The sequence below is a fragment of the Taudactylus pleione genome, unplaced genomic scaffold (assembly GCF_031769625.1).
Source record: "Taudactylus pleione unplaced genomic scaffold, aTauple2 ptg000370l, whole genome shotgun sequence".
In the NCBI taxonomy this organism is placed as follows: domain Eukaryota; kingdom Metazoa; phylum Chordata; class Amphibia; order Anura; family Myobatrachidae; genus Taudactylus; species Taudactylus pleione.
Window position 1 is genome coordinate 5,878,268 of NW_028284771.1, and position 21,470 is coordinate 5,899,737.

The 21,470-nt window shown below is 43.9% G+C and overlaps 1 protein-coding gene across 1 annotated transcript; it reads right to left on the bottom strand.

Annotated features, from left to right (window-relative positions):
* Positions 1-6,415: 6,415 nt before the first annotated feature.
* On the bottom strand, positions 6,416-20,568 carry RFESD (Rieske Fe-S domain containing). Its single transcript, XM_088444634.1, has 4 exons — positions 20,541-20,568; positions 17,254-17,443; positions 17,134-17,168; positions 6,416-7,595 (listed from the first exon to the last, which is right to left on the bottom strand). The coding sequence occupies exons 2-4, from the start codon at positions 17,429-17,431 to the stop codon at positions 7,323-7,325; spliced, it is 486 nt and encodes a 161-aa protein (XP_088300760.1). The 5' UTR covers positions 17,432-17,443; positions 20,541-20,568; the 3' UTR covers positions 6,416-7,322.
* Positions 20,569-21,470: the final 902 nt, after the last annotated feature.

Here is a 21,470-nt window from a genome sequence, read left to right on the forward strand (position 1 = left end):
AAACATAATAATCATCTTTACATTATATCAAAGATGATCATTTAAAAATATACTAATACAAATGTAAGTGTTTGATAATCATAAACCTATTTTACTTGTCAGTTAGCTGTTTATTAAATGAGAGGAGACTTGTGTTAGTATAATTTAATTACATTTTGCGCAAAGAGTATGTGGAGGAAAGTACCACCCATAATTTCAGTATATTTGTCAGATGAGGAATAGATCAGAAAGCACATTATAAGCATATAACCTGCGAAGACCATGTGAACAAAGTCTTTGTAATCACTTTATTGGTACAGTCATTGCTTCTGCTAAAAAAAATGCTCTGTGTATTGTATATTGGTCACTAGAATGCACCATCTATTGTATATCAGACACTAGAATATTCCATCAATTGTATATTGATCCCTAGAATGCTCTCTGCATTGCACAGATCTTATCTTAATGCTCCCTGTATTGTATACTCTCTGTATCATTCTGTATATTGGACATTAGAATACTTCCTGTATTGTGTATTGGTCACTAGAATGCTCTGCATCATATATTGATCATAAGAATATTCCCTGTATTGTAATTTGGTCACTACAAAGCTCTCTGTATTGTATAGCGCTCACTAGCATAGTCCCTGTGAGGAATACTGATATTCATGATATTCATCATGTCTTTCTAATTTAGAACTGTCCCTATTCATCACTAGCCAAAGCCTTGAATGCTGGAAGTTATAGTTAAATAACAAATGCCTAGGAGTTATCTATATACTAAGCGTGAAAGCTGTCTGTCTGTTTGTCCTTTATGCATGGCCAGAGTTTTGGACCTATCTCCACCAAATTTGGCATGGTAGTGTAGTGTGACCAGGATTAGGTTTTTGCCTAGGTTTGAACCTCATCAGGACCACACACTGTCACACAATCCCTAAATATGGGGACAATTAAATTACACAGGTTCCAGGGCTGGATCCAGTGAAAATTGGCAGTCTGCCAAAAATCTGTGAAAATTCTACAAAAGTATCCTTTTAACCTCAGGTGTGTACACATGGTACGATATCTATGAATGCTATGAACAATAACAATATCGCTCAATGTTATAGTGATCATTTTTATGCAGTGAACGACCAACGATGCGCGTTCTCGCATGAACGATAACGATTATGATCGTTCGTACATGCAATCTGGACAATATCGTCAACTTTGCCTGTTCAGAGATGTGGCAGGATGATTTCACTGAAAGATATCTTTGAAAGATATCTTTGAAGGATATCTTTCAAGTCGTTGGTGGTACAGATCGTTCCATGTGTACCCAGCATAAGCAAACTTGATGACTCATACAAGTGTATATTAAATCCAGTGTCTCTGTATGTGCATGCAAGGGCATAACTAGAACTTTGTGGACCACATAGAAAGATCTTAAAGGGCCCCCCCAGAGGTAAAAAAAAACATACATTTATCTCCACACAGAGCCCATTCAGGTTATGCCACACAGTAGTACCCCTTATACACATTATGCCACGCAGTAGTAGTGCCCCTTATACATTATGCCACACAGTAATGCCCCTTACACTACACAGTAATGTCCCTTACATATTATGCCCTTTACAGATTATGCCACATAGTAGTAGTGCCCCATATAACACATTATTCCACACAATAGTAGTACCCTTTACACATTATAGGAAAATGCCCCCCCCCCAGAAACTCATTTCCCCGTGTCCCTCCAGCAGACTCTCACCTCCACTATGTGCCATTAGCAACCAGCAGGTGTGGATTTGTGGCCAGACTGACAACTAATTATAGCTGGCGCAACCAGCAGGCAGACCTTTTATGGCATGAAAAAACAGCATTGGGAAAATTTGAATCTGGCGCCGGTCATGAACAAATCAGAGCTCGCGGACCCGCAGCCAATTAGGAGCCGCCACTGCTCTATAGGTGAGGACAATATAAACAAATAAAGGCTGCAGGTGTACTTTAGGGTCCAGTATTCAACCCAAGCAATGCCGGGGATCCCAGATAGTATGATATATAAGCCAATGTACACATACAGTGCATGCATTGGCGTATCTGTGATGGGTGTAGGGTACATAAGCCCCTGGGTCCAGAGGAATATGGTGCAGTGCCTATTTTTTCCCAGAGATGTGCGCATGCACAGTAAAGAAGTCTCCAGGACCATGGCACAGGCGCCATGTTACCAGAGACCTGCATATGCGCAGTAGACTCTGGCACAATGCAAGAGCACTACAGAGAGGAGGGGGCCTACACGAAGTCTGCACACAGGCCCCTTCCTCCCTTAAACCGCTCAGTACATGTACTTCATTGTTCTCAGTGGATAGTTAGATATTGTGTACTATTTCAAAATTTTATCACAACAAGTTTAAAGTGAACTCAGAAAAAAATATGAGTGGTAACACAGTGTAATTATTACAGTTGAATGCAGCATTAAACTCCACAGGTTGCTTTGCAGATGTGACCTTTATGAAGAACAGACATGCTTCAAACAGTATTCAATCACAGCATATAGAAGTACTGACATCAATAGCAGGACAGCCCGCAGTACAGGACTGCAGTGCTCAGAGCACCACCACTAAGAGGTCAGGTAGATTTATTTTTAAAGATAAAGAAAGCTTTCATTTTAATAATCCCTTTTGAAATATATTTTAACTACTTTCTCAGAGTACTTGCTCTATATAAACTACATTTGACCTGAGCACTGAATAATGTGGAATTGTTGCCTTAAAGTTTTCATCTTTTATTTGTTTGTAAAGGTCATGCTTCCACAAAATGAACACTTACAAAACAATTACTTGTTCTAATAAAAATATAAGTAGCTTTAAAAGTGCTCTCCACCACTGCCCGTTTGTTACCCCACACAACATAATGGGACAGGATGGGTCAAAACTCTGCTGTGGAGGAGAATGCAGAATAACAGAACAATAAACCTGGCGCTAAAGACATCTTCAACTAGCATCCATAATGGTAGACTGCCCTGTTTGTAGTCCTCAATGGCAAATATGGGCTTAAAGTGGTAAAGACTGTGGAACTCATCTCCCCCACCATACCCAACACACCCCCCCCCCCTTAGGCACTGCTAATCAGAGATGTTACCCTGCTAATGCCAGAGATGCAAGTAGGGTTGATGGTGCCCAGAGCAAATGAGAAAAATGTTGCCCCTTGAAAACTGTCCTTTTAAATTCTGAGTGTATACTTATATTGGTACTGAAGTACACACACACATACCCACACGCACACTGTGAAATAAATTTTAGATGCTTGTTAACACTGCTGCCACCAGCTGAGCGTATGTTAGGTCACTTAAAAAGAAAAAATATATATTCTATACCATCAGTGTCACTCTTTTTTTCTGCCACCAAGTTTACTATAGTGGCACCATGCGTTTGTCACTTGGATGCCCTATGGTTTTTTGATTGTTTGTTTATTTCAACCCATCTGCGTATACCCTGTGTGTGAGTCTTTTCATACTTATATGGTGGTTTCTCTCCAATGGGGGACCTCTGAAGAAGTTGAGCCTCCCTAGGCAGACAGTGTCTTGAGTCAGTATTCAGTATGGTTATAGGAGATCATGTGGTATGGAAGACACCTGTTTCCATAGGAATAATATGTCATCTTTATACAGCAGAGGTTCAACTAGATAATACATAGTAATAGAAGTTTTGGGGTGAGGTCAAAATGTGAACTTCCCTGATGAAACATCCTGGTGAGAAACCATCCTCCTACGTCTCTCAAGATCATCCCACCTGCATCTCTCCTGCACCTCTTCTTTGTGTATCTCCAGCTCTCCCCTATGAGTCTCCATTGTCCTCCCCCTGTGTATCCTCAGTACCATCTTCCTGTGTCTCACCAGCATCATCCACCCTGTGTTTCACCAACATCATCCCCCTTGCATCTCTCCAATGCGAACTCCGCTGTCTCTCCAGCCTCATTCCCCATGTCCAGCCAGCCTCACCTCCTTGTGTCTTTCCAGCCTCATCCCTGCCTGCGTCTTTCCAGCCTCATCCCCCCATGGTTTCTCCAGCGCCATCAAGCCCTGTGACTGACCCGCCCTTTATTTATGCACTGAATTTACGTCCCAGTCACTGCTGCCCCCTTAATATCTATTTTATTTATTTGTCAGCAGAGCAACCGAGTACCAGTGATCCTTGACCTGACCAAACACACCCACACCGCATTCCACCCCACCATTATTTCTTTACTATTTTACTAACTTGATGTAATAGTTTTTCTCTCAATGCTGCAGCAGAGGTACTACTAATAACACGCCAGTATCACCCACACACACCCAGCAGCACCCACAGCCCCCACTCCTCATTCACCCCTGCAGCATTCACACCCCTAATTCACTAATAACTTCCAAGCAGCACCTTCACCCCTCTTTGACTACCAACAACCCCGAAACCTCAGGTATACCACTAAGAAACACGTTATACCAGGGGTGGATTGAGCTGCCGGGCCAGTTCCTGCTGGACTGGTCCCATCGTCCCATCAGGGTTGTATGTATTCCCCTTTCTTGCTAGGGACCTGGAAGTGACGTGAGTGATGGCATGAAGGCCAGCTAAACAAGTAAGTTGTCCCCACTTAAAAAAAACTCGTCCCCTCGCAGGCTCGCTGCACTGGCCACGCTTCGGCCTCGGTGGCTCGCTACGCTTGCCACATGGTTATATTCCCCCTCTATTCCCACTTGGATGGTAGGGAATGACGCTAGACACTAGCTGATGACGTCAGGGTGCTCTCCATGAAGGGGATTTAGACACTACCGTCCCATCAGTGGCCGCCTGTCACTCCCTCCGCCGAGCCGGGCAGTGTTAGCTGACCGCTTCTGTGCATACGCAGAAGGTTACAGAAACAAATCAGAAAACAAAAGGAAAAAAAATGGCTGACGGGGAGCTGCTTTGTGGAGCCAGTCAGTCACCACTGACGGGTCCGCCTTCGGTCCGCCTAATCTAGGGGTGGGCAATAAGTACTCCCTTCCCCCAAGCCCTAACCGCTCCATCGGGATTCTGACCACCGGGATCCCGAGCGCCGGTACCCTGTACCCAACCCAAGAGATCTCCAACAGGTAAGTTACAGTATGAGGGGAGAGGGTAGTTGGGTATAGTTTATGGTAGGTAATACGGTAAGAATAAGAGAAAGGGATTAATTATTTAATGAAGTTAATTAGGATTATGTTTTTTTATGAGGGATGTAATTAGGAGTTTAATACTGTCTGTATTATGTGGTGTTTACTAATGCTGTCTGTAGTATAGAGGGGTCACTAATGCTTTCTGTAGTATATGTAGGTCACTAATGCTGCCTGTACTATATGGTGGATACTAACGCTGTGTGTATTATATGGTGGTCACTAATGCTGTCTGTAGTATATGGTGGTCACTAATGCTGTCTGTATTTTATGGTGGTCACTAATGCTGTCTTTAGTATATGGAGGTCACTAATGCTGTCTGTATTTTACTGCTGTCTGTAGTATATGTTAATCGCTAATGCTGTCTGTAGTATTTGGTGGTCACTAATACTGTCTGTAATGTATGGCAGTCATGAATGCTGTCTGTAGTATATGGCGGCCATGAATGCTGTCTGTCTGTAATGTATGGCTGTCACTAATGCTGTCTTTAGTATATGGCGGCTACTAATGCTCTATGTAATATATGGTGGTAACTGATACTGTCTATATTAAATGGTGGTTATAAAGGTAGAGGGTAACTACTATCCACTGTGATGAGTGCCCCAGGTGACAGAGAGGCTAGCTTTCCCCTGCATGACGGAGACAGAACAGTTTTTCCTTAATTATTATATAGATTCTCTCTGAGCCTTTTAATTGTTAACATTGACCATTTATTTTAACTCATTTATGCATTTGTAATCTATTATTTTATTTCATTCAGTATTCAATGATGTCAAAACCTAAACAGTATACTGAAAAACAGACAAGACATTTAATTCTGAAAATCATACCTATGGAAATACTATTCATTAATTATTTTTTTAATTAAGTCCAAGTATGTGAGGAGTCAAAATAGCTGTCTTCGCTGGTTCTCTAAATGGGGAATATTACACAAGAGCTTATACACAGAACTACTAATGTAAGGTGTATACCTCTCGATATTGAAAAAAAGATGGGGGGAAATTAGGATGCAATAAGAGTCACCAAAACACAACCATATTTTACAGAAATCATGTTGGGTCCATGACTGGCATGCAATGAAATGTCTATAATTGTATTATTAAATATTCAAGCTTAAGTTTAAAAATGAGGTATAGTTGCTTGTACTGTATATTACACAATGTAGGACTTTAATAACACAAACATTTTAGTGTTCATTCTAGCACCCTGCACATGTCACAGCCCGTGCAGTTCCTCTTTCGTGCCTGGGGTGTCGCTCTCTGCTCTGGTGCTTCTAACACACTCTGATCTGTATCTATGCAGTTTTTTGAGTATGCTAGAAGCACCAGAGCAGATAGCAACACATCGGGCAGGAAAGAGGAACTGCACGGGTTGTGACAGGTGCAGGGTGCTAGAATGAACACTAATTTTATAACCCATGGTAATCTATTATATTATAGCTGTCGTTTTCTATAAAGTAAAGCAAAAATCTAGCCAACCAGACCAGACTATGATTTTATTTATTTTTTTAGTAACTCAGAAACCTATAAAAATGTAGTGATGGCAAGGGAAAATCTGCCTGACAAATTTATTTGGTGTTCAGCAAATTTCTACCAGGTTTCGGTACTGAATAATTGCATAAACGGAGAAAGCAGCAGATTAATGGATACAGGGCCTGATTCAGCAAAGATCGCTTTTGCGATCGCAATAGAGATTACGCACGCAGTCTCACTGCGAAGATATGCTAATGATTGCAATCGCGATGCCATACGCAGTCTAACATAAGGATGCCCACCTTACCATACACACTTCCGTAATACTTAGAAAGACTGCAAAACTATCGTTAACACTAGTACAAACTCAGCCTCACGCACACTTGCACAAGCTCTGACCTTACTCAGGAATTGCTAACCTCATTGCTCGCTGTGAAAGCCCGAGCTGTGTATGGAATTGCAGCGGCTAATTTATGCACACGGCTGTAACGATGTTCAAGTGCACTGGCACACCTGTGTTTCGCCAACCACACCCCCGTCACCACCCCCAAACATTACTTCCTGTCAATAACTCTGCGATGGGTCTGCGTAGTCACTGTGATCGCAGTCCCATATGCGCAGAACACAACAATCAGCCAATTGCGTGCGTAATCGCAATAGCGACCCTTGCTGAATCAGACCCACAGTCCATTAATATAATTAATGTTGATAACTTCAAATATAAACTTATGTATCTGGATCAGGGCAGGCTGTATCATTAAACTTTTCTTTTGCATAGAAATCAGAGTCACAACTAGAAGTAGCATCTGACAGTGTTACATAGACAGCACCATCTCTAACAGTCACTTTGTGAGTCCTTTGCTTTACCCCTCTTGAGAACCATTTTTTGGTTCTTTTTGGGTCTTGGGGGTCATTTCCTTGATACAGTCCCTCTCCATTTTCCAAAGCAATTTTATACTTGTGCCAAGGGCAAACAACACAGGCTCTTCCATCGATATCCTGCACACAAACAGAGACAGATTAGCAGTCTGTACAGATCAGGGAAACATATGTTATTTTCTGCTTTATAAGCCTTAGCCCATTTCTGCCAACATGTACAAAAAGGTCAACCTCCATTGTCAGAAAAACATCACTATAACTTTTATCCTGCAAGTTGCAGTGTAAATCAGAGCCGTAACTAGACTTTTTGGTGTCCTGGGCCAGAGAAAGCATTGGCACCCCCTCACCCATTTTTTAAATAGGGACATAAGATAGTGCACCTGAAAAAGGGCCATGGCTTAATGGGGAAAGGACAGGGAAGAGGTAGGGGTACTCCTGGGGCAGCCAGGAGATACTGGGGATAAAAGAAGGGGAAGCTACAAGTGATAATGATAATTAACGGGAAAATTGACAGGCCCAAAAAGCGCCCCTTACCCTGCAGTGCCCTGTGCCATGGCACAGGTCACACTACCCTAGTTACGGCCCTGGTGTAAGCTGACTGGTAAGGATGGGTGATTCCATTGGTTGATTGTAAAAATTGATTGAGATTTGCTTATAATTTGCTGCATAATTTAAATACCATTAGTAATTGGGCCAATAACAGCACACAGAATGTAAAGATGTCAATTAGCAAAAATCAAGAAATGTCACCTTTTTGTAGACTTATAAAATAACATTTGTGTTTGTGATGTGAGGTGTTGTACCATGGAAATACATTGCTTGCTATTTAAACTGCAGCATTTTTTACAAAGCAATGACTGGTGCAAAACCCTTATTTTTCTGCAGTTGTCATAAGCAACATGATTTATTTTACAGTACAGATGCTTTTTTTCAACTGGTGCAGATAAAACTATTTATTCCTGCACATGTGATTCTCAGCAGTCATTCGGTTCAGTTCAGTGGCGTAACTAGGCCAGGGCCGTGGGACCGGCAGTGGGAGGGGGGGGCGCCCGCCGGCCACGGTGCTGGCCCGTCCTAGTTAGCCAGTGTAGTGCCGACCGCAGTGAGTGCGGTCAGCGCTACACATTTACACAGGACCGGCGCTAGGCTTCTCAGCGCCGGTCCTGTGCAGCACAGCCGGGCCCCGTCCCTCCCCCTGAGCGCTTGCCCAATAGTGCCAGGTGGAGGGTGGGAGGTGGGCTCAGGCTGTGCATTCTAACACACACATCGCCGCCAGCGTGGCGGCGATGTGTGTGTTAAACAGCAGCCAATGAGAGTCAGACAGACTCTCATTGACTGCTGCAGCGCCCACTGCAAGAGCCGGGCTGGAGCTCACTCATGAGCTCCGCCTTCCGCCTCTTGCAGTGGGTAATGGGAGAGACGTCATGACGTCTCTCCCATAATGCAGAGCGCTCCAGCCCGGGAGGGCTGAAGTGCGGGAGGCGGCGGAAGCGGGAGCAGGGGCGTGGATGCAGGTAAGTTTTATTTTATTTTTTTGCTGTGTATTTGGATGGGAACCTCTATTGGGGGCACTAATCGGGGGGACTACTATTGGGGGCACAAATCGGGGGGACTACTACTGGGGGCACTAATCGGGGGAACTACTACTGGGGGCACTAATCGGGGGGGACTACTACTGGGGCACTAATCGGGGGGACTACTACTGGGGGCAGTAATCGGGGGGAACATCTACTGGGGGCACTAATTGGGGGGACTACTACTGGAGGCACTACTAGGAGGACTACTACTGGAGGCACCAACTGGGGGGGACCTCTACTGGGGGCACTAATCGGGAGGACTACTACTGGGGGCACTCCATCAGGGACCACTACTGGGGAGACTACTACTGGGGGCACTATATAAAGGGCACTGCATAGGGGGGGACTACAACTGGGGGCACCAGTGGTGTAACTAGGGCAGGGTGAGCGGGGTGCGTGCCCTGGGCACCGCCGGCCACGGTACCGGCCCGCCCTAGTTAGCCAGTGTAGCGCCGACCGCAATGAGTATGGTCAGCGCTACACATTTACACAGGACAGGCGCTAGGCTTCCAGCGCCGGTCCTGTGCTTCACACCTGAGCCCGTTCCCTCCCCCTAAGCGCTTGCCCAATAGCGCTAGGAGGCGGGCTCAGGCTGTGCATAACACACGCATCGCCGCCAGATAGACTCTCATTGACTGCTGCAGCACCCACTGCAAGAGCCGGACTTCCGTCCGGCTCCTGCAGTGGGTAATGGGACAGACGTCATGACGTCTGTCCCATAATGCTGAGCGCGCCAGCCCGGGCAGGAGCGGCGTCGCGAGCAGGACCAGGAGCAGAGATTCAGGTAAGTATATTTATATATATATATATATATATATTTATTTATTTTTTAACCTATCTGCACAACGGGGGAGGGGGGTGGCTAATACTGGGGTGACCTCTACTGGGGGAGGGGTGGCTACTACTGGGGGCGCCATTGGGAGGACCTCTACTGGGGGGGGCTACTCTACTGGGGACTACTACTTGGGGGGGAACTACCACTGGGGGCATTATAAAAGGGGCCTACTACTAGAGGCACTGCACTCGGGGGACCACTACTGGGGGCAATAATAGGAAGGGCCACTACAGGGGGCACTGGATAGGGGGGATCACTACAGGGTGCCTGCATAAGGGGACCACTACTGGGAAAACTGCATGGGGGGGACTACTGCTGGGGGCACTATATAAAGGGCACTGCATAGGGGGGGGGACTACTACTGGGGGCACCATATAAAGGGCACTGCATAAGGGGATACCGCTACTGGGCGCACTGCATTGTGGGGACTGCTACTGGGGGCACTGCATAAGGGGGAACACTACATGGGGCACTGCATTTGGGGGGGCCACTACTGGGAGTACTGAGTAAGGGGAACTAATTGGGGGCTGTATAAGGGGGACCACTACTGGGGATACTGTATAAGGGGCACTACTATGGGCCTGCATAAGAGGGACCACAACTGCATACTGGGGGTACTGTATAAGGGGTACTACTGGGGTTAAGGTGCATATGGATAGGAATGTTCAGTTTGAAAATAAAGGGGTGTGTCATGTTGACACGCCCCATTTTTAAGTGACCATGCCCATTTTTTGCCGCGCGCTCCTTCGGTACGCGCACATCGGGGGGGGGGCTCCCTTTTCAAATTTGCCCTGGGCTCCAAATACCCTAGTTACACCACTGGGGGGCACTATATACAGGGCACTGCATAGGGGGGGACTACTACTGGGGGGCACTATATAAAGGGCACTGCATAGGGGGGGACTACTACTGGGGGCACTATATAAGGGGTTTATTACTGGAGGCACAAGGGACACTGCACTGGGGGCACTAAATAGGGAGGACCACTACAAGGGCCACTGGATAGTGGGGACCACAACTGGGGGGCTGCATAAAGGGTATTACTACTGGGGGCACTGTATAAGGGGCACAACTGGGGGCCTGCATAAGGGGGACCACTACTGGGGGCACTGTATAAAGGGAACTAATGGGGAGCTGCATAAGGGGGACCACTACTGGGGGTACTGTACAAGGGGCACTACTGGGGGCCTGCATAAGAGCCACCACTACTGGGGGCATTGGATACTGGGGGTACTGTACAAGGTGCACTACTGTGGGCCTGCATAGGACGGACTGTATAAGGAGCACTACAGGTGTTAAGGTGCATATGGAAAGGAATGTTAAGAATGACGAGAAAGGGGTATATGTGTTCTGTTGACATGCCCAATTTTGAAGTGACCCAGCCCCTTGCGACCACGCCCATTTTTATGCCGCGCATACAGGGGGGGGGAGACTCCATTTTAAAACTTGCCCTGGGCTCCAAATACCCTAGTTACGCCACTGGTTCAGTTACTCTATTTGAATTCGTTAATGTACTAGGAATCCGCTATATCATGTTTAAAGGAATTGTATGTCAGTTACTTTATAGAGAATGACAACTTCTGGAAGAAAAGTACCCAAACAAAATGTGGTAATTGTTTGCTGCGGCTAATGCTTCGTTTATGGGTTAGGGATAGGCACATTGGGGAGGGTTAGGCTGTGGGAGTGGAGGGTTAGAGTCAGGTTGTGGGGAAGGGTTAGGCTGCGGGAAAGGTAGGTTAGGGAAAGGGTTAGAATACTTACCTGTATGTGTTAGATATCCACTGTCAGGATTACACTGCCGAGATTCTGAACGCCGGCATTATCAGTGCCGGGATCACCCATTACAAGTATGACAAACAAATATGACTACAAGCAGCCAGGAGCTGGGGGCAGCAAGGGAAGGCTTACAGAATAGCATATTGCCCTGGGGCCGCCTGTTCCTTATAACTTGTGCAGTATGGTCAAAAAGGGCCAATCAAGGTGTCCAGGGAATAAAACTAAAACTCTGCCCTTGATTGAATATATGAAAAGTCAGCAGACCTTAGGTGGGGAAAAATAAGAATAAAACATTTCCAAGAAAAGAATGTAATTGTAAATTGTACATCTAGGGGCTTATGAAGAGTAATGGTGCATACACATTACACACGGTCAGATTTTTCTTCAGATCTGACCGATAACGATTTTATAAATCGTTCATATCTGAAAGAAAAATCTGACATGTGTGCAACAATGAACGATGCGCGTTCCCGTTTGTCAGATAACGGTATCTGACATCTGATGTGTTTGCAGTCAGATTTGGTTGATTTCATTCATTTTAATACAAGCTGAAATTGTTCAATCGTTTGCAAATCGTTCAGTTGTCCAATCGTTCAATCGTTCATCTGACATATCTGACCGTGTGTATGCACCATTAGGAGCAAGTAAAAAAGTAGCAAATTTGCAACTTGGAAGAATCATGTTGCATTGCAGGGGGTGGGGCAGATTTAAAATGTGCAGAGATATGGAAGGGATGTATCCTATCTTAATTCTAAATTCCAGTGTAAAAACCAAGCTGCTCAGTATTTGTTTGCTACCTTCAAGAGTATCCCATACCTGCTCTGCATGTATAAAAGCAAAATAAATGCCCCTTATATGACATTGCAACATGGTTTGTTCTAGGAGCAAAATGTTCCTTTTTTTACTTGCTCCTAACTCTGCATGCACCTCCTAGTCACTAATGTTATTGTCTCTGCTGATGTTGGTGAGGATGATGGTAATGTACATGTTGGTAAAAATGGCCATACAGGTTAAGATTATCTTTCCAAAATCAAAAATCTGGTAATGGATAGGAGCAAATGACAGTCAACCATTTGCTCAAAACACTGGAAACGGTACAAAAACAGTCGTTAAGAAAAGTTGATCAAATCCGTTTGTTTTAACCAATTTGTCAGAATGGCTGGTTTCGCCCGTTTGCCGGCATTTGCTCCCAAACATTACCACATTTTCATTCAACCAGCAGAGGCGAAATGGTAAATATTTAGTCGCTATTGTTTGCCAAACAGAGCTATACTCAATTTACAGTATACACTGATACAGAAAACGCCCACACAGAAGGGATGGTGGATAAATCAGGGCTGATATCCCGCAAGCAGAATGGAAACAAATAATAATTTTGTTACAATTTCTTTTTCTAATGCTGGCCACACACATAGCGATATTTTACCCGATCTGGCCGATTCCGACACATTGGAAGGACAGATTGTGTAAAATATGGCCAGATCCTGAGCAAATCGTGAGTCCCCACTCACGATCACGATGCGATGCGCATCCCCGCTGGTTGCACATCGCATCTTCAGATCTGCTGTGCAGTAGGGCAGATCTGACAATCTAGGTCGATGCACTGTGAAAGTATGACTGCAGGAGAGATTGTTTGAAGATTGGACACCAAATTGTGTGCAGATTGTGGGCAGAGCTTCCGGGGAGAGTTTCAAGGGAAATCGTACACATCGGCTGATTGTGTGCAGATCGCCATGTGTGTGGACACCTTTAGACTTGACTTTGCCAAGTTGCTATTTTTGTATAATTTTATATCTGCTGGCAGGTGCTGAAGTATAATAATTAGAGATCTGCGTGGACCCTCGTGTTCTGGTTTTGGTTCTAATTCATCATCATATTTTTGTTTTGGCAAACCCATCCTGGAGTGTTTTTGTTCAGATTCAGTTTTGGTTTAGTTTTGGATTCCTTAAAAATTGATAAATCAATTTAAACAAAAACGGTAAAAATCAGTATAACAGCTATTTTGGACCTGTTTACATGCAATCCAAAACCTGAGTTTGGTTTTTAAATCCAGGTTTCGAACTGACTGCAGAACCGAACTGAGACTCCATTTCACTCAGAACCCCAAAGTGATTCCATAGGACTCGATTTGTCTCGGAAGTTTGGGTGTGTTCGCATTTCAGGAAAACCGAACCGCACATCTCTAATAATTATTAGACGTTACTCTATATAGAAGGTGGACTGGACAGTATTGTCAACTGTCTTTGAAGCCTCTTTTACATCAGGTGTACATGCTGACATTGGTGTTCAAACCCCGCAGAGCATTATATAAATATTATTGTGAGATCTGAATGCTAAGCAAAATTTAAAAGAAAACTTGTAAAGTTGGTCATCTCTGCACTAATAGCATTTAAAACAAAATTTGGTACAGCATATCTTACACACGTGTCAGAGCTTCTCACGCCTGTGTCATTGGCAGCTACTGGACACATGTAGAACATGCTCAGCCTAAGCATGTTGCTAGAGATTACACACATTGGCATCATTTCTTCAGCCTGTACAGTGAGATAAGAAACCCTCCTATTTTCTTTCCTGTTAAGTCTATATCTCCCTCACCACCACCTCTTATCTATACAGATTCTGTAATATTACTAGAACATGACATTTCCTACGTGACTTCTCGCCAATAACCACGTCACAAGTCACTGATATTGTGTGTACATGATGTCCTGCACTAACCTCAGGTACATCATGTACTGTGCAATTAATTACTGGCAATCCTATAGAATGTACTGAATGCTAACATTCTTAATGACACATAATTAGTATAATTGTAAAATGTAGCAATATCTAGGTAAAAAAAAGTCAAGGACTAAAAATATGTGGGTTCTAATCCTAACTGCTGGTCTGGTAAATGCTATTTGTAACTTATTATTGTCAGATAGTGGGCCTGATTCAGAGGTGTACGTTATTCTAGTAGCGACTACGTCTTTACGTAATGCCGTGGCCGATGGATAGCTTTCAGAGATGTCCACCGAATGTGGCGCTAATCTGCCGATGTGCCCTTAAAGACGCACCATCGACCACACCATCGAATGTTGCATCAGCCGTATGAAGTTGCAGATTATCAATCTGAACATTGCCACCGATGTCAGTGCAACTGCGGCAAAAAACGCAATAGCTGATCGCGACAAGCCCGCGCTTGGCTAGCCACTCCTTGTTACCACTCAGAAACGCCCACTGAAATTGCCTCTCTCTGCGCCAAATTCATTCTGCGGCTCCCAGAGGTAACCATCACTGCACAGGTGCAGTGTGGCTCGGACACATGAGCAGACTAAGAACATCACCCACTTGCGTGCGCATTGACATTGCAACCACCACTGAATCAGGCCCAGTATCCCTTTTACCATTCTATGTGTTCTAGTTACAAACAAGCAAAAAGTTTATTGCAGCTTATTTTGTTTTTACTATAAATAAATTTACAGTTACCAACCATGATGCTATTTATAAAATATAAATCAAAATATAAATCAATTGAAACAGACTAAATAGAAAAAAAATTATATGACAACACAAGAGTTAATTATAAAAGTATATTAAAAACAAATTAAATGGTTTTTACATTTATTGTTCATGATGCACCTTTCCCGTTGATTTTAATATATACATTAAATTTGTTTTATTTTGTCCAACATATAAAACTATAATATGAAAGCATAACTTGTTAACACCGTTGTATTTTATTGTTCTTCATTTTCATTGTTTGCATTGCAATGCCTCAATAAAAGATTATTTAAAACAAATTAAAAAAAATTATAACACCAATATTTATAAGAAGTTAATAAAAAAATTGCAGACAATACTATATTTTTGTTAACTAAGGCCTTATTAATTCGTTCATTACAGATGGAGGCATGTGCATGCTGGCCCTTCTAGTGCAACAAATGTGCAAAATATATAAAAAATGCCTTCATCATTAATTAATTAAAATATCCCTAATTAAAAAAATATATTACCCCTGTTAATTGTTTTAATAATAACATTGATATTATTAAATATTATATTGTCTATTTAATAAAAAAAATCTTATTTTTTTATTATTTAGTAAACTGAACCAATAATAAATAAATTAATTTATTGTGCCCATATAAATATATTCATACATTTTTTTGGCTCCTTAATTAAATATTAATGATTGTCACTTTAAAACATATGCTAAATATGGCTTCTTATTAGTTTCTGGCTAAACAGCTTGAATAATCTCATTTTCTGATTAATTTTTTTTTCGACTGATTTGGTTTTTGAAACAGCAGCTTAATAAATTTGCTGATTTTCTATTCATAACAGTAGCAAAAACTATTTATGCAATTTCCTGCCAATTGAGACTTTGGGGCTTATTCATCATTACTAAACTTTCCCTGGAGGTAATTAGGTTTAGAGCTCGCATGGAGTTCTACCTAATTACCAGAGGAATTCATCATTCCTCCTCTCCATAACTATCTATTCCGAAAAGCTGTCATTTTTGCGATGACAGCTTTTCAGGAAATAGATAGTTATCCCTGTCTACACTAACTTACCGCAGCTGGAAACAGTGCTGCACATGCACTGTTAAATTTGTTAATCCAGCGCATGCGCAGCACTACTTACACATGCGGTAAGTTTGTGTGTCCCCCCTCCGTTCACCTGCTCCCCCTCCCCCCCCCTTCAGCACTTACCTGTCCGCGCAGCAGCCTCCGTCCTGCTGGTCTGTCACATGGTCTCCCAGCAGACCACAGTACAGATTAGAAAAAAAAAAAAGTTTTTTTTGTTTCTAACCTTTATTGCGTTCTGCTGGGAGAACACAATGTCCGACCAGCCTCCGGAGCCAGAGGAAGCACCGGACCGCCGGAGGAAGACGCTGGGGGACCTGTCGAGCTGGAAGCAGGTAAGTTTCACCTCACAGTGGCGGATAGTACCTCCACCAAATTCTGATATTTAAGGAAAATCTCCTTATTATAAACGTTAATTTAGTGTTGATGAATAGGCCCCTTTAGCTGGGTACATATTAAATTATATTGTGAATGATTTGGACGATTCTGATGCATCGGAGCGTCAAGTCCTTCATATCGTCCAGTGTGTACGCACAATGTCGATGCACGCTTATGCGGGTCATCCACTGCATACTCAGACCTTTCGTACATGCAGAAAAATCTGAGGATGTCACCAGCGATACCATGCTGCCGAATGCATTATGGCCCCCGCTCCCCCCCACGCTATCGGCAAGTGTGTATGCACACCGGGTCCCATTGCTCACGAGATCGTGCTGGGTACACATCATCTAATGTGTGCCCAGCTTTAGACAAATCCATGGGTTTGTGACCCCTCCCCCATTCCAATAGATTCCCCCCCACTCCCATTGTGTTCTCAGCTGAACAAATGTTACTGCAAAGGGAGATTTTTACTCTGAATTTGGTCTAATTCTAGACATACTTGTGTCACTCAACAAACCCACCTCAATTTCTCCAAGATGTAAAGGGCCTCCAGCATCTGTAAGAAAGAAAAAAATCCAGGAGACAGTTTCTTTAACTTTAACTTACGGTAAATATTTGAAATGTTTATAGAATGTTCTTACGGTAACAACGGAGATCCAGGGCATGGTATTTCCCCAGGTGATGAAATATTACTACATCTCTATCATTCACTGTGGCTCTGATCCTCTTGGATAGTTTAAAGTCTTCCAGTTGTCCCACCAATACAGCTGATTCATCTAATTCTTCTGGTGCTGAGCTGACTGCTTGCTGCTGACCCATGTCCTATGCAATCTACAAACAGAGGGTCAGAGATAAGAGTGAATGATGTCTGTGCAGCCATCAAATGCTGCCAAGAAACAAACAATCAAGAAATATAAGTAATGGAAAGGAAATTACTAAGATAGTAAATAGGGCGCTGTGAAAGGCTGTCTCTCCTAGCTGCTGTTATTAGGAGATAGTCAGTCTCCTGAATATAGAGGAACAATATGATAAAAACAGCGCTAGAACCAATAATAATAATAATAATAAAAAGCACTATTTAATATCATGTAAGAAACAATGAATAAGGGCGGTATCCAATTAGCCCCGAACATTGGAGCTCATTCCAACCCTCTTGCTATGATGCGAATGCTCGTAGCTGACCGGTAGTTGTGATCTGCGCATGTGTATGCATCGCATTGCGCATGTGCGAACCACTGCGAGAGATCGGGAACCGTATGCTTGCCCAGCATAGACAGCCCAGCAGAATGAGTGACAGGAGAGGCCGTTTGTGGGTGGTGACAGGGGCAGACCGCTAGTAATGGGGGAGTGGAGGTGCGAACGCAGGCGTGCCTGAGCGTCTTAACCACGTTTCAGAGACATGCATAATTAACAGGCAGCGCCATTGTACACGTCACCTGGTTGAAATACACACTGAAGTGATCGCAGTGGTAGCGGCAGGGTATGGTCTACCTTAAGCTCTGCGATCGCATCAATGGTGCTCAATGTACCAATGGTTACAAGCACTTCCAGGCAGGGGTATATCTATAATGGGTGCAGGGTGTGCGGGGAACACAGGCCCCTGGGTCCAGGGGAACCTCGCACTGCACACCCTGCATCCATAGAATTACTTACCTCTCCGGAGTCCCACATCGGTCTGGGGGTCCAGCGCTGTAAAAATGACTAGAAAATGGCCGCCGTGGCCATTTTCCTGTCGTTTGCGCATGCGCAGTACAGGTAAAATGGCCGCCACGGCCATTTTCCCAGTGACCAGCGCATCCTCTATAGACTCTGAGCGCACTCTAGTGCCCAGAGTCTATAACTCTGGCGCTGGCCATGCACAGCTCAGTGCGCTGCCGGCCACCGGACAGAGAGGAGGGGGCCCGTGTCCTTCCTAGAAATGCCCCTGCTTCCAGGAGGTGACGTGTGCAAGTGGGCGTCTTATGAATGGTTGGTGGGCGCCTGCATTCACATAGTGATCGCACGCCAAGACATAGTGGGCGTGCTAATGCCTTGCCGTGCGATTGCCTGCCTTGCTGGGCGTGCGCTGGATTTGCATACGCATCTAGTGACCGTTCACATCTACCGAGAGGGTCTGAATGAACTCCTTTGTTCGGGCACTAATTGATCCCCGTTGTGGTTTTGGTCTGTTTGAGAGTCCAACGCAAGTAATGGAATCCTTGGCCTGCGGTCCCGGTGATGAAGATGCTGGTATTCCAAATCCGTATAGTGTCCCAAATAAAATAGGGAAGCTTCCAATATAATAGCCCGGTATGCAGTTGGGAAGCCGGTGGACCTACTCCCAACAGCCGGCTTCCCGACTGCTCAATCCCGGCGAGGATTAAATGACAGGAATCTAAATCTAGACATGTGTCATTTTACCGACGCTGGGAGACCGGCGTCCGGCATCCCGATCGAAGGGACGCCGGGCGCCGATAGCCACGGGGGGGTGGATGGTTAGGTTTAGGGTTCCCGGGGGGGACTTAGGGTTAAGGGGCGGGGAAGGGGGGTTAGGTTTAGGCACTTAGAGGGGGGATTAGGGTTAGGCACTGGGGGGGAAGATTAGGATTAGGCACCCCTAAGGGAGGGTTATGGTTAGGGGGTAGAATAGGTTAGTGCACAGGTTCTCAAACTCGGTCCTCAAGACCCCAAACAGTGCATGTTTTCCAGGTCTCCTCACAGAATAACAAGTGAAATAATTAGCTCCATCTGTGGATCTTTTAAAATCTGTCAGTGTGTAATGAATACACCTGTGCACCTGCTGGGTAACCTGGAAATCGTGAACTGTGTGGGGTCCTGAGGACCGAGTTTGAGAACCACTGGGTTAATGAATACTTACCTGGGGACGATCAGGATTTTCATCCTTGTCGGGCTGCTGTTGTCGGGATTTGAACCGCCGGGCATGGGTCCGGCGGTAACTCAAACCAATTCCAATAGCCCAGGGTCCAGGAGTAGCCACCTAATGCATTTCGCTACCGCCTGCCAACTTTATCATAGGTATCTAGGTAGTGTTAAAATATAACCAACTGTTTCAAACAATACGTATTTTGCAATCAATCATAAATACACTACTATATATAATGGTATGCGATAGGAGGCAAACTAAATATCTCATAATAGTATCTGATATACATAAAAACTTACTTTAAAAGCTTTAAAAGTAAATTTTTATATACATCAGATACTATCCCTTACTTTGTGAATGGATCTTCTGTATGTGCAGAATTGTAAGACAATTGCAGCGCGTGCACAGTGCGGCTTATACGCATGCGCAATGGCAAACAATCGCTCAATCTGCGTAAAAATCGCATTAGCGTCCATCTCTGAATCAGGTCCTTAGTAAGAAGTTTATTCTTAGATGAATTTCTTACATTTCAGTTCTCAAATTCTGGTGCTTTTTACATTCAGCTTCAAACATTCCTCCGTGGATTCTTAAGACGCATTTTAATAGAACATGATGGCCGCAAGATGCCATATTTATGAAGGTTTAGCCAGCAGCTTGCGACCAGCAACATATATATAAAAAATGATAATGTCTAAGGATTAATTATTACTATCTGCGCATACGTCAGAGAATTTGTTTAGAGGATTAATTTAGCTGTTAATATGTTGAAAACTCAGAGTAACTGCAAAAAAAATCAGCACTCAGTGCCTTGGCATGCTACAGATTGCAATAAATTCCACTTCATCTGTACATTTGTTCTTGAACATAAGGTTTCCCTATAAATCAATCTAAAGCATCAGAAAGCTAATAGGTAGTCTAGGTGGCCATAAATTGTCTATCTATACTGTAGCTTACAAGGAGGTTATTTCCCCGTTGTAAGCAGCACATCAGATCTCCATTATAGTATTATGTGTATCTCTTGCACTTGGCACGGTTATATGAACAGACATGCAGTAAGTAACTCACCAGAGCTTAGATCACTGGTCCAGGAGCATGAAAGAAAGACAAGTGCCAGACAGTGCAGCAAGTCTTGTCTGTAATTGCTCCTCCCATCTGATAACATGGGCAGGACACTTAAATCTGCTCTTAGTATTTTTTTCTTCTCTGCTTGCTTCACAGTTTTGTTAGCTATGGGCAAAATATGTGCACCAGCATTAAGAGAAAGACAAAATGTGGTTGCACTCTCCATTAGTATATTCACTAGCTGTATAGAAAGACAATAGTAGTAAATACATATATATATATATTAAGTCATAATAATAGCTTATGGGAAATGTGTATCTTACACAGCAGAAAGAACTATAGAAGACAGTTAATGTGTGTATCCTTTGAGAATAACTAAACAGGGCAGGTTTTGGGCTTTTGCTACAAACTACTGTAAATCCCACAGTTGTGAAGAAGCCTTATGCTGGGCATACACGGCCAGATAAAATGCCTGTCAGACCGACAGACAGTTTATCTGGCCGGCTGCCAGCCGTAGATGTCACCGGCTGGGCATACACTGCCCGATGCGGCCGACAGTTTAACGGGAAATATCGCATCGGACGGGCATGCTGGACAATCAAGCATGCCCGACCGAGCAATATTTAACCCTCGGTCGCCCCCCACACGCTACAATTATCGGGGCAATCCGCCGATATCAGGCGGATCGCCCCGATAATTGTAGCGTGTATGGCCAGCATTAGAGACACATCACCGTTCTAATTTTTTCACATGTCAAAATATAAACCAAATATTTTTCATTTTTACAAACTGCCGGCAAAACTGCCTAAAAAATATAATTTGCTTCCGACAGGCGAGAGTGATAATTGGTCTAGGGTGGATTATGAGTCTTAATTTATATAAAGACTCATAATCTCATAATTTATATAAAGGGATTATCTACTGTTAGTGCTG

Coding starts and splice junctions, on each gene's coding strand:
- RFESD (XM_088444634.1), bottom strand. CDS start 17,431: ATGGGTCAGCAGCAAGCAGTCAGCTCAGCACCAGAAGAATTAGATGAA. Junction 17,169..17,253: donor CCTGGATCTCCGTTGTTACC/GTAAGAACATTC, acceptor TCTTTCTTACAG/ATGCTGGAGGCCCTTTACAT. Junction 7,596..17,133: donor TACATCTTGGAGAAATTGAG/GTGGGTTTGTTG, acceptor GTTTGTGTGCAG/GATATCGATGGAAGAGCCTG.